The sequence below is a fragment of the Portunus trituberculatus genome, chromosome 21 (assembly GCF_017591435.1).
Source record: "Portunus trituberculatus isolate SZX2019 chromosome 21, ASM1759143v1, whole genome shotgun sequence".
Taxonomy (NCBI): Eukaryota; Metazoa; Arthropoda; class Malacostraca; order Decapoda; family Portunidae; genus Portunus; species Portunus trituberculatus.
In genome coordinates this window covers 1,802,339-1,816,558 of record NC_059275.1, presented here as the reverse complement: position 1 = coordinate 1,816,558, position 14,220 = coordinate 1,802,339, and the positions used below count along the sequence as shown (strand labels likewise).

The 14,220-nt window shown below is 46.5% G+C and overlaps 1 protein-coding gene across 1 annotated transcript in view; it reads right to left on the bottom strand.

Annotated features, from left to right (window-relative positions):
• Positions 1–3,912: 3,912 nt before the first annotated feature.
• LOC123507259 (glutamate receptor ionotropic, kainate 2-like) overlaps positions 3,913–14,220 on the bottom strand; it is a 273,210-nt gene continuing 262,902 nt past the window's right edge. The window contains exons 22-23 of the mRNA XM_045260021.1: positions 8,241–8,393; positions 3,913–3,990 (exon numbers count right to left, since the gene is read on the bottom strand). Of these exons, the coding sequence (XP_045115956.1) occupies positions 3,913–3,990; positions 8,241–8,393 (231 nt within the window). The remainder of the gene's footprint in view (positions 3,991–8,240; positions 8,394–14,220) is intronic.

Genomic DNA, 14,220 nt, shown 5'->3' with positions numbered 1-14,220 from the left:
TTGGCGCTTTCCTACATTCTCATACGCTCTCCCATGCTCTCCCATCCCTTCTCCCACGCTCTTCCACTCCCTACACCCTAAAATGCTCTCCCACGCTTCTTCCCAGGCACTGTCATGCTCTTCCACGCCCTTTCATGCTTTTCTACTGGCTTTCACATACTCCCACGCCCTCTGCTACTCTCCTATGTCCTTGTCAGTCTCAGAGGCAAAGGGTCAGGTAGGATTCACGGGTTTTCTGGTCTTCTTTTTCTTCTCTTCCTTTTTTTAAGTGTGGGGGAAATGTGGGAGTCAACACGCTCAAGTCTTCTCCTATTCCACTTAATTCTCTCCTTCCTTCTCTTATTCTTCCTATTCCTATTCCTCCTTCTCCATTTATTCCTCCTTTTTGTCTCTCCTCTTGTTCCTCCTCTTGTTCCTCCTTTTCCGTATTCCCAAGAGCAAGGAAGCCGTGAGGAAGTTATAATCCTCCCTTACCTGCTTTTCCTCCTCCTCCCCCTCCCTCCGTCGCAGAGACAGACTGGCCAACTTCCTCCATCTCGGTGCCTCCAACACGTCCAAACACTGATAATTAGGTGAATAATTATGGCGCGACGGTGGTGTGTCTTTGTGGCGGCAATTTACGAGTCTTGGTCTCATGGTGAAGCTGATCTATGTACTATACCTGTTTTCCTTCTTTCCTTCCCTCCTTCCTTCTTTACTTATTTGATTCATGACGCATCTGATTTTGCTTACCCTCGTGTGTGTGTGTGTGTGTGTGTGTGTGTGTGTGTGTGTGTGTGTGTGTGTGTGTGTGTGTGTGGTAACCTTTCGTTTTCGACTCTTATCAAGGCTATGGTCGACTTTTTTCATATATATTTGACACAGGCATTTGTTTAGATTAAGTTTCAAGATATTTGTCCCTATCCTTTGGCTAATTCTATCGGCTCTATATGGAAACTGGCAACTGAGAGGACCTTTTTTTTCTTTATGTATTTTAGTTGTCCTTGGCCAGTCCTCCTCTCTTGCATAAAAAAAAAAAAAGAAAGATCATGCGGGTGCAGGTTTTGATAGCCAAGAAAGTATAACCCACTCAGTTGCGTGAAAATTATTTGGTTTGAATGTCGAAAATTGAGGATTGGAGGTTAAATTTTGTCTCATCAGGGCTTTGCATTTACTGATAATAAACTGATAGACTGTTTAAATCAATAGCACCTCACAACACTCGGGTCATATCGCACCTGTATAGCAAAGCCGCGACACGTAACACACCGAAAGATAACCAGTTAGTGCTTCCTCAATCTAGTCTTCCCTCTCTCTCTCTCTCTCTCTCTCTCAGCAGCGATAATGACAGTCAAGCACAGGAGAAGAGGACAGGCTTGGCTCTTTAGACACACTGGGCGTCCTTTGTTCCCGCGGCCGAGGCATTATTGACGTCCCCGCTGCGGTAATGAACGAGGCGCCTCCGATAGACTCGCGGGATATAATTAATCAAGTTTAATGTTAGTTTTTAGAGTCGATAGCTTAAGGTGGGGACTGATGACCTCCTTTGGTAAGCCTTCGCAGAGAGAGAGAGAGAGAGAGAGAGAGAGAGAGAGAGAGAGAGAGAGAGAGAGAGAGAGAGGGAGAGGGAGAGGGACAGAGAGAGAGTTTGGGAATGGATTAGGAAAATAAGATTCCAACACCATCTTTCAACTATTTCTGGGTGGAATAATATGTTGAAGGAGGAGGAGGAGGAGGAGGAGGAGGAGGAGGAGGAGGAGGAGGAGGAGGAGGAGGAGGAGGAGGAGGAGGAGCAGGAGGATTAGTCTCTTCCCGGTAACCTGCTGCCAAATACTGGGAAGGAAAGTGCTCCCAGTGTTCGATAACCGGTATGACTTTCTTCTCCTGGACATTCCCCCCCCTCTCATGACACACCAGTATTTTTATTATCTAGTTTTATTTTGACTTTTGTTTCATGAATTTGTTATTGTTTTTTCTGTGAAGCCAGCGAGGGTTGTGCGTGTGTGTGTGTGTGTGTGTGTGTGTGTGTGTGTGTGTGTGTGTGTGTGTGTGTGTGTGTGTGTGTGTGTGTGTGTGTTTGTGTGTGTGTGTGTGTTGTGTGTGTTTGTGTTTGTGTTGTGTGTGTTGTGTGTGTGTGTTTGTGTTTTGTTTGTGTTTGTGTGTGTTTGTGTTTGTGTGTGCGTGTGTGTGTGCGTGTGTGTTTTTTCCATCGTTTCCTTTTACAGAGGAGAAAATCATCCTCATATACTCAATTAGGTACAATTTATATCAACAAGAGGAAGAACAAGATTCACACGCGATGCATCACCACACTCACCACCACCACCATCACCATCACCATTACCAAGGGAGATAACAACAAATACTAAAATCAAACCAATGCCCTTACTAACTTAGAACAAAAATACAACCATAAGTGTCTCGATAAACACAACCTTTGCCTGGACGTGACGTCACTTCCAGCCACAGTCAGACACTCACAACTCGCAACAACAACACGCAGGTCACTTCACAACACTGTCTCGCCTCGCCATGAAACAAAAGAATGGCTAAAAGTCCGATACAAAGTGCGTGAAGGCTCGTATAGTCAAGGCGATGTGTGTATATACTCGTACGTAACATTGTACGTAACATCTTGGGGCAGAGAGTGGCATGAAACGAGTACCCTCCGTTAGACTCTCCGTCAGACACCCTGTTCCTCTGTAGGCGTCCCCTTCCCTGGAGCACCGCCGCTCTCTTCGTGATCCATGGTGAGGCAGGGGACGAGTCTGGTGTGTTGGAGGCACTGTGGCTTCCGTGGGAGGGTCATGGCGGCGCAGGAAGCTGTCACGTTGCGGCTGAGGTGTCCCGCTGGCAGCTGCAACTTTATGGCGGCCACAATGTTTGCAGGTCAACATGTCCTTTCAAGTTTGCATGATTTGTGTCACTGAGTTTTTTTTCCACATAATGACGCGCATCGTGAATCACTGTTTGGGGTTGCCAGTGTTTTATTCCGTTATGTGAAGGCAACCCACGCACCATTGTTCTCTGTATGTAACGACGCGGTGCGACACAGCCACCACCCCGCCGGCCACGACAACCAGCTGCGGTGAGTCTGCCTCGCTTTGCAGCCAAGTGTCCGGAAAGACTCACTCACTCGGCCTCCGTTTTGCACGAGTTACTTTTGCGGTACCGTTTATTTTTGTGTTGCCTTTGTTTACTGAAAATGAAGTTGCTTTGTTTCTGTTTTTCAAGTGCGTCAGTTGCCACTCGCCTTGTTTGTTTTCAATTTCCTTCCCACGCTGCCCTCCGCGGTGCCTCCCTTTCGGTGTTGTGTTGGCTGGTTTTTACTTAAATATATTTTTCGTTTCCCCAAGTTTCAAGAAATGTCTCCACTTAGCGCTTGTTTTTGTCTTGTCTTTCTTGGTCTCTCCTCTAAGTCTTCTTTCTTGTCCTTGCCCCTAATTCTGTTTTTCCCTCTCCTCCACCTCTTCGTCCCCTCGTCGTCGTCGTCCTCCCTGGTTCTTGACACTCTACGTATCATCCTCTCTCTCTCTCTCTCTCTCTCTCTCTCTCTCTCTCTCTCTCTCTCTCTCTCTCTCTCTCTCTCTCTCTCTCTCACCGAGTTTCGCAAACTTTGTTTCGTAGGAAAATTCCTCCACTTGTTGCTCAATCTTCTTCAGCCGCGAGATGGAGAGGTGAGGCGAGGATGGAGGAGGAAGACATAGCGTGAAATGCAGCTTTATAGGGGAGAGGCAGTGGGGGGGGAGAGGCTGCGGAACACTGATGGGAGACAAGAGACGTCACTGGTGTGGGAGTAGTCTCCAGGAAGCGGCGGCTCTTGGGTAGCAGAGATCTGATGTTTCATGCTCACGTGTCACTGTGTGGATCAGGTGAGGCGGGGGCGCGGCGCCCTGCCCTCCCCAGGCGTGGGCGGCGGCCTGAGGGTGGTGGCTAGGTGCTAGGACTCGACGCCTCAAACTGGACCACCGAATTCTTGCGCATCTCGATCATTGGCAGCAGCCCATTCTCCTGCAAAGAGGCGACACGTGAACGTGTGTGTGTGTGTGTGTGTGTGTGTGTGTGTGTGTGTGTGTGTGTGTGTGTGTGTGTGTGTGTGTGTGTGTGTGTGTGTGTGTGTGTGTGTGTGTGTGTGTGTGTGTGTGTGTGTGTGTGTGTGTGTGTGTGTGTGTGTGTGTGTGTGTGTGTGTGTGTGTGTGTGTGTGTGTGTGTGTGTGTGTGTGTGTGTGTGTGTGTGTGTGTGTGTGTGTGTGTGTGTGTGTGTGTGTGTGTGTGTGTGTGTGAGATTCAGAGTGTATTTAAGTGTAGATATTCCTCCAGCACTATCTTGATACTCTCTACCTTCTGTACCGCACTTCCCTATTATCATCCATCATTACCACAAACACTACTGTCGCTCCCTACTACTACTACTACTACTACTACTACTACTACTACTACTACATTTACTTGTGCTTTTACCACTACTCCACGCCTTTACTAACTCTTACTTCAGTCCTGTCATTTATTACTACATACTGTCACCACCACAAACATCGCCACCGGTACTCTAATAACCACTTTTAATCACCACTTCATCACTACCATTACAACCACTACTACCATTATAGTCTCCGAAATACTACTCTCACACAGACACATACAGAAACAGACACACACAAAACACTGCCATACTACATACACACTCACTACGCCTACACATACACACGCAACACTGCCACACTACACACCCACTACACCTACACACACACACACACAACACACGAAACTACAACCACTACTATAATGATCCTGCAAGCTACTACCACACACACACACACACACACACACACACACACACACACACACACACACACACACACACTAGTACACTAACTAAAACCAAACGAAACAACTTTTCTACACACGAAACTGAAACTCGAACCCAGAGACGCGCGGTCACCAGGCGAAGCAATTAGCCAGACACAGACAGACATTTAGTAAAGGGATACTTAGGCACCATCATCATCAGCATCAGCAGCAGGCAGGGCAGGAAGAGCACATCACTCAAACCAGCACCAGCAACAAGACAGTCAACACTAAAGACAGCTTCAGGGACAGCCAGGGACAGCCAGGGGCATCTAGGGACACATTCAGGCTTCAAGGGGAGCTTCTTACAGCTGAAAGTTGGGGAAGGACACCGAGGACCCCGCGGGACACTGCAGGGAGGGAAGGAGGGAGCGGGAAGGAGTGTGAGAGGGATAAAGGATAGGAAGAACAGGGAGACGATGGATGAGTGGGGGAACAGAAGGTTGGTGTTGAAGGAAAGGAGGTAAAGGCGGGAGTGAGGTCGAGAGTGAGAGTAGGAGGGACTGAGGGGCAACTGAGGGTGGTAGAATGGTAGGCAAGAAGGAAAAAAAGGGTTTAAAAGTAGGGACGAGGAAAGAAAGCGTATAGGAAGCGAGGGAGGAAAGGAGATTATAGGAAAAGGAAGAAGGGGTAGGAGGTGAGAGAGGAGGAGGAGGAGGAGGAGGAGGAGGACAAAGGTGTGGGTGGTGAGTGTTAAAAGGGAAAGGGAAAGGAAACAGAAAATTGTATGTCCTCTTTTCAGAAAGGAATTTAATTAAAAGGTCGAGAAAAGATGTGGAAATGATATCAAGAAAACTGTTTTGGGAGGAGCAAGTGTTCAAGTATTCGTCTCTAATTAAACGACGTTGGGGGCAATAAAAGGAAATTTACTGGGCATTACATTACCGCCACTGAATTAAAAGGCTGCACTTGATGGACGGGAAGCGAAGGTCGTAATGGTTTGAGAAAGTTTACCTTCGTGTTCGCAAATCACTCTTTTGTGTTTTGCGTCTAAGAGTGATCAAATAAGACAGTAAATTGCAGTTAATAGGGTAATAAATATGAGATAATAATAGTAAGATACATACAAGGATAATTTGTCTAATGTTTTAATTTCGATTTCTTTTTTTTTTAATAATACGAGAATAACAAGATAACATATCAAATGAATTATTAAATATTTTTCGCAAATACTCCGTTGGACGTGAAGGAATTATTACCAATTAAATTTTAACAAGGGACATTGTAATCTGTTCGCTGATTGGTCAAGACGAGTGGCAGAGTATCAGGACTCAAGAAAAGTCTTCGTTGATTGGCTGGACTGAAAGACGAAATGCCACATGATTGGTTGCTATTTCAGGCAGAGGAAGGTTTCTTGCTGATTGTTTACCTTACCGGAATTCCAAGAGTGTGTCTGTTGGTTACCTTGTCTGTTGTGCTAAAGAAGACATTCCCTCATTAGTTAATGTAAATCGTAGAAATGCCCAAAGCTTCGCTCGTTGGTCGCTTCAAATGTCAGGCGTATTATATGACTTTGGTGATCGTGATTTTGACAGCTAATTGCATTAAGTATTGCTTAATCGGTTACTTTGATTTTTCCGCTGCAGGGGGCGATGGGAGGCACGGAATGGCACGGCACGGCACGGCACGGCACGGCACGGCACGGCACAGCACGGCACGGCACTGTGTACTTTGGAGGGCGGCAAGGAGTAGTGCTGAAACGCGCCCTCTACTGAGGGAGGGATAGTAGACACTCAGGGTGAGAGCGAGGAGGGAGGCGAGAAACACAGAATGAAAGGGAGTGAGGGAGGGAGGGAGGGAAGAGTGGAGGAAAGAGGGAAGGCGTGGAGGGAATGAGGTAAAAATATATTAAATGAAAGCTTTAATGCGTTCTAGCCCCCTGAACTAGATGAAAAAAGGAAATCACCAGCCTTGCCTTAAACGTTCTGGAAAAAGCAATGATATATATATATATATATATATATATATATATATATATATATATATATATATATATATATATATATATATATATATATATATATATATATATAATCATGATGGCGCTGGAAATATAAATATGAGAAAGTTTTGGTTTTAGTGCAACAAGCGTGATAGAGAATGGAGAGAAGCAGCAATGCGTGAAGTTTAACAGAAGCGTTCCTAACCCATAAAGAGAATGAGAGAGAGAGAGAGAGAGAGAGAGAGAGAGAGAGAGAGAGAGAGAGAGAGAGAGAGAGAGAGAGAGAGAGAGAAAAAAAAGTGAGTCATTAGTGGGGAAAAAGCCGGGAAAAGCAGCAGCTGGTGAAGGGAAGAAAGTATGGAAAAAAGACTGAGAGACGGAGACTGTAATATTCATGATGCTTCTGATGGAAATAATTAGAGAATCTTAGTTTTTCCCTTCCCGTCTTGTCCCGGTGTGAGTCTTCCCCTGCCTGCGTCACCGCGCGTGCCTGCAGCGCCTCCTACAGTCTCCTCAGCTAAGTGTGTGGCGCGCAGCTTATCCTGCACTGCTTCCCTCTGGTGTTGTTGTGTAACCATGTGAGGCAGTGTTGTGTTGCTCCTTGGCTTGCTTTGATTTGACTTAAGTGTTGTAATGATAAATATTTAATTCGTATTTGTTTGTTTATTTTTTTTTCTGTTTTCCTGGTGAGTGTGTGCGTAGTTTGGATTATAGTTTGTGTTGTTCATTGTCGTTCACAACGAGGAAAACCCTCCACTTCCTTCTTCATGTTGATATTTACTCTAGTGTTGTGTCAGCCTTTCATTCACCCTCCCTGCTGCGCCTCTCTCCCTTCTTGTCGTTGTTACTCTCCCTTGCTGCACTGTCCTGCTATTCTTCCCCCTCCTCATCCTCGCGGCCTTGCACGTCCTGCAGTGTCAAGGACACGCTTCCTGCCTCCCCTTACCCCCAAACGTCTTTGTTGCTGTGTCGACTCTGTGTGCCAATGCCTTGCTGTCTCTTCCCGGTGCAGGAGCTGCAGGACAGTGCGCCTGGCTGCTGGACGTGTGTTCAAGTGTGTGTGTGTGTGTGTGTGTGTGTGTGTGTGTGTGTGTGTGTGTGTGTGTGTGTGTGGCTGTGTGGTACCCACGTGAGTGTCAAAAGAAAGCAAACTATGACCAGACTGGAAAGCGGCTCATTATACAGGCACTTTAGGAGCAGGAGAGAGGGGACGGAGGGGGCGGCAGGGATGAGAGGGAGGAGGTGGAGACGAGGGGAAGGGGGATGGAGGGACGTCTTATGTAGTTTGAGGGAACAACGGGAGGGAAAGGGAAGGGGGGCGGAGGGGCGGGTGGGGGTGGAGTGAGGTCAGCCGGAAGGGAGCAGGTGTCAGCGGCGGCGGGAGCGGGGGTTGGGGCGGCGTCCGTGGGGTGGGGCCGCGCGCCTCCTGGTGGCCGGAGCAGGTCCCCGGCGAGATGTAGAAGGCACTCACGCCGTTGGCCTGCGTCAGGTTGGTAGCGGCGGGCACGTAGGTGGTGCCGGGCGTGCAGCGCGAGCAGTTCCTCTTGAGGGCTGGCCGCTGGCGGGACCCGTGGCACCGCATGGCGAAGCGCAGCTCCTCCGCCATCTCGGAGCACAGGGATTGCTGCGGGTGAGAACACCTCGTTACTACCGCGCTGCTGCTGCGCCGCGCCGGACTGGCTCTGTGCAGCTGTGCAGCAGGCGCCCGAGTGCTGCACTGCTGCCACAGGCACTGAGAGATGCTGCGTGCTGACACACTCCACTCCGCGGCGAACCGCGGCGGCGCTCGTCCTACCCGAGCTGGCGTGCCGCGGCGCTGCTAGGGGAGGCAGCGGGGATTAGATTAGTGCGTCCGAGAACCAGCGAGAAGACGGATGCATGTGAGGTGCGAGCGAGAGATCGCCGCGGCCACCTACTGGAGCAGGAGTGTCAGTGTCATGCACATCAGCTACAGAAAAGATGTCGTCTCTAAGGCGCCCCAAATCTCTCCAGCAGTGCCTCGCGGCGCCGCGATCACTAGTACTATGAGAGCTGCAACTTGCTCAGCTCGCCTCGCAGACTGCCCCTCCACGCCATGCACTACAGTGGCACCATGCACGCCTCACTCACCTGTCACCTCTCCTTACCTGGCGGGCGTGGCGCTCTCAGCTGCCTTAGGTCACGCTGCTCCCTCTGCATGGTGGCGCCGCCCTGCCTGCCGGTGCTGGGGCCTCACTGCACCTGTGCACCTGTCACTCGCCACACCAAACACTACAAACTATCCACACTGTCAGCGTCAGGAGGACACCGTCTTCTAACACATCAATCACCATTATGAACAGCATCACCAGCACCTGTGATGCTCCTAGCTCACGACCACTCACAGAACATTGTCTTCCAACGTCATCACTCTCATTATGCTGTCCAGACACAAACACTACTAGTACACACCACCTAAACCACATATCGTCACCACCAACACAACTACTGCATCACCACTACAACACAACTCACCACCACCACCACCACCACCACCACCACCACCTTCCAATTCTTATTCTTATTCTTTTTGTCTTTTCACTCAGCTGCCATTTAATGTTGCTCCCCACAACTCTTCAATGGCTGGATGGCTGATGGAGAGAGAGAGAGAGAGAGAGAGAGAGAGAGAGAGAGAGAGAGAGAGAGAGAGAGAGAGAGAGAGAGAGAGAGAGAGAGAGAGAGAGAGAGAGAGAGAATGGAAAAAGGAAAATGAGATAAAGTGTAAGGGAGGAAAGAGGAAATTAGGTGTTGATAAGCTCATTTTTGCCTGTTTCTTCATTAGGAGGGTGCTCTCTCTCTCTCTCTCTCTCTCTCTCTCTCTCTCTCTCTCTCTCTCTCTCTCTCTCTCTCCAGGAAGAAAAAGAGGAAGAAGAATACAAAGGAATACAAATGGTCACAAATCTTGGGATATTATTTGTATAAGAGACGAAGCAGGAGGAGGAAGAAGAGAAAGAGGAATAGGAGGAGGAGGAGGAGGAGGAGGAAGAGAAAGAGAAAGAGAAAGAGAAAGAGAAAGAAAGAGAGAGAGGAGGAGAAAGAGAGGAGAGAGAGGAGGAGGAGGAGGAGGAGGAGGAGGAGGAAGAGGAAGAGGAAGAGGAAGAGGAAGAGAAAGAGAAAGATGAATAGGAGGAGGAGGAGGAAGAGGAAGAGGAAGAGAAGAGAAGAGAGAGAGAGGAATAGGAGGAGGAAGAGGAAGAGGAAGAGAGAAGAGAGAGAGAAGAGAAGAGAAGAGAAGAGAAGAGAGAGAAGCGGAAGAGGATGAGGAAGAGGAAGGAGAAGGGAAGAGGAATTGGAGAAGGAGGAGGAGGAGGAGGAAGAAAAAGAGGAAGAGAAAGAGGAAGAAAAGGAAAAGAAAAGAAAAAGAGAAAGAAGAGAGGAGGAGGAGGAGGAGGAGGAGGAGGAGGAGGAGGAGGAGACTAAGAAATGGGTGCAAGAAACAAGAGTGAATGGAGACAAATAAGAGGGCGCAAGGAGAGGCGAGGGAGTGAAAGACTGACTGACGACCCTCGCTTATATATTTTTTCCCTCTCCGCGTCTTGGTCTCGTCAATAAATGGCTTGAATTTCCCCCTACAATATTTTTTTCTTCTCCTTTATGGCCTCGTCTTACTTTCCTGGCCTTTGTCTCTTCCTCTTCCTCCTCCTCCTCCTCCTCCTTTCTTTTTTTCCTCCTCCTCCTCCTCTTCCTCCATTATATCCCTGCATTATTTTCCTTTTATTTTTTTTTCTCTACTTTACCACCTCTATTCTTCTCCCTCCTCCTCTTCCTGCTTCTCCTCCTCTTCCTCTTCCTTTTCTTCTCTCTCCTCCTCCTCCTCCTCCTCCTCCTTCTTCTTCTTAGTTTGTTTTCCTCAGTGGAGATTGTCACATCTTTTTTTTTCCCTCATTTTCCTTTGCTCTTCGTGTTCTTTATTCATGAACAATTTTCCTTCCTCCCTTTTCCCTCCATTACTTTCCACCTCTCTCTTCTTTTTTCCTGTGACTCATTTCCTTTCGTTCTCTCCAATCTCGGTACTTTTCCTTCTCTTCTATTGTCAATCTTTTCTATTCCATTTTGTTTCCATCCGTATTTTCTTTTCTCTTGATTTATTCCTGTTTTTTGTCTTTTCCTTTTTATCTAGTTTCTTTCCTTGATTTCTCTCTCTCTCTCTCTCTCTCTCTCTCTCTCTCTCTCTCTCTCTCTCTCTCTCTCTCTCTCTCTCTCTCTCTCTCTCTCTCTCTCTCTCTCTCTCTCTCTCTCTCTCTCTCTCTTTTGTGCTGATTCTCCTGTCTATTTTTTCCCCCTTTGATTTTTTTCTTTTTCTGACTTCATTTCATTCTTCATTTTCTTCCTTCCATCTCTTTCTCTTTCTTCTCTCCCTTCATTCTTTCCTACCCATTTCCCTCTTTTTATCTTCCCTCTAATCCTTTCTCTTACCTCTTCCCTTCATTCTTCCCCTCTATCTCTCTTCTTCATCCCTCCCTATTCATCTTTCTTCTCTCATTCCCTTTTCCCTCCCACCCATCATCCATTCTCCCCTCTTCCCCTCATCTCCTCTTTCCTCCACCAGTTATCACTCAATCATCCTTCCTTTTATTCCCTCTTACTTCTCATCACTATTCCCTCATCCCTTCATCCTTCACCTCTCCTCACTTCCTTCTTCTTTTCTCACCCGTACACCTCTTACCTACTCTATCCTTTCACACAATCTCCTCCTTCCCTTCCCATCTTTCCTCCTCGTCCTCGTCTCTCCAAATAATGACGAATTTCCCGCGCCATAAACCCGCTGTCACATTAATGGCGTTATTGTTATTCCGCACGATAACACTGTACAGGGAGAGGCGGACTTTTTGTTTAGGGGGCGGGGAAGGACTCGCCAGCTCTACGTTCTCTGATTTTTCTTCCCTTTGTTGACGTGAGAGTAAGGAGGTGTGTGCGAGAGGGGCTGTTACTGTTTCTGCTCTTTCTACTGTTAAACTTTTACTTTTTAATACAATTCCCACTACTGGTGTTAGACTGTTGCTACATATACTATTACTATACTCTCTGATTCTCCTTCACTTTGTTGACGTGAGAGTAAGGTGTGTGCAAGAGGGCTTTACTGTTACTGCTCTTGCTACTCGTAAATTTTTACATTTTTACTTCTACTACTACTACTACTACTACTACTACTACTACTGCTGCTGCTGCTACTACTACTACTACTACTACTACTACTACTACTACTACTACTACTACTACTACTACTACTACTACTACTACTACTACTACTACTACTACTACTACTACTACTACTACTACTACTACTACTACGAAAACCCACCACTATCGCTACTCCTAAACTTGTTACTACCTCTTTTGTCCCTAATACTAATCTCATACTACTCGTTCTTTCCTCTTCATGTCCTTTCTCCTCACGGGCAATCCTCCTCTCTCTTTCTCCCCCTTTCTCCACCATCTTCCTATTAAAACCACTATGTAACCAGACAACCCCCTTGGTGATTTTGTTACGCCGCGTGGCCGGGACAGAGTAATGCTACAGAACTTGACATAACGCCACGCCACCAACGCTCCTTGATCTCACGGCGGGAAAAGGCGGGAAAAAATGACATAGACCTCCAAGATAAATTAGAACCATTGACCAGCTCTCATTTCCACCCGCCTAGAGAGAGAGAGAGAGAGAGAGAGAGAGAGAGAGAGAGAGAGAGAGAGAGAGAGAGACCTACCGGCCGACAGACTTATAGAGATAAAACTGACCAATTTTTCATCCATCCCTTAAAAAGAACGGACAAAAAAGCGGTAGGAAAAACACACTGACATGAAAACACTTAAAAGAAAACGAAAACCCATCGAATGTTGACGCTTTCCTCTTTAAGAAAATGAAAAAGGAAAGAGAAAAAAAACGGCAAAACAATGAAAAATGCTTCTCATCTCCCCTGAACCTCACCACGTCTTTCTTTTCTCCTCATGTATAGACAAATATCTTTTTTTTCCTTTATTTTCCTTCACTTTCGTCTTTTTTTTCTAGCCTATCACCAACTTCCTTCACCATTTTATTAACGAAAAAAGAGAAGAAAGGAGAACAGTAATTATAACACACAGTACTACGAGACAAAAACTGTTAAAAAGAAGACACAAAACAGTTGTCGGAAACCAAAAAGAAACTAAAGAAAATAAAAGAAAAAAAGAAACAACAGAAAAAAACCATCCTAATCACCCACAATCCCCCAGCACTGCGAGGCAAAGGACAGTCATCGGAAGTTGAAACAAGCGAGCAAATAAACAAAACAATAGAAACCCATCCCAGTTACCCACAATCCTCATTACTGCGAGAGAAAAACTAAAAAACTAAAGAAGAACTAAAAAAAGAAAAAAAAAACTAGCTAAATAAATGAATAAATAAAAGCATCTCATTTACTCCGGCCAAAAAGAGAAATCATTCATTGCAAACTAAAAAAAAAAGAAAATCGAAATTATCCACAAAAAAGGAAAAAAAGTCATTCGTACGTAAAAAAAACCCCATCTAAATTACCCATAACTCCTGAGTACAACGAGACAAAGGACAGTCACCTCTTCCTCGGCCCGTGAATGTGTTAAAAGTGCCGTAGAGTGACCCGGCGGCGGCAAGACAAGGCAGGAAACCAGACTGACCTTCCTAAGACCACCGTCATATGGGCAGAGACCCTTGAACACTAACTCTGCTGTTTAACGACCAGGAGGGAAGTTATGAGGATAGATTTGTGAACTGCGAGGAGGAGAAAGAGGAGGAAGAGGAGGTGAAGGAGGAGAGGGTGGAAGAAAAATGAGAACGAAAAGACAAGAACAAGAAAGTAGGAACATAAAGGAAGGTAATGAACAAACATCAGCAGTTCACTTGGTTGTTAAGAGACTGTGTTGGAATTTGACTGATTTACATTAAGGGGAAGGAGGAGGAAGGATGAGGAGGAGTGAAGGAGGAAGGAGGATTAAGAGGAGGCTGACGGCGGACAATGAATGAAGGAAGTTGTAAAGAAAAGAACGAAAAGAAAAGAGGAGGAAATGTAAGAACGCAAAGGAAAATTGTAAGGAGATGCAGATGAATGACTTGAAGGAAATGGAGGAAAAGGAGGAGGAGGAGGAGGAGGAGGGAGAAGAGGAGGAGGAGGAGGAGGACAAAGCAGACTAACAATATTAAGACCGAAAATAAGTAAGAGAAAGACGAGAAAGGAAGAAATGAATGAAAATCAGAATGAAAGTAAGACGACCAGTGAGGAAGAAAAATCGATAATGAAGTGGGAAGGAAAATACATTTTTCTCGAACGACTTTTGTGAGAGAGAAAGTCGATTGAATTAAGGTTGGGAACGACCTGCCAACACTTCCGGGAGGTCGTGTCGCTTTAACTATTTGAGGAATAATAGTACCACCACCCACCGACCTTCCCCCTCCCCCCCTCACCTCAGTAGAACGACCCATT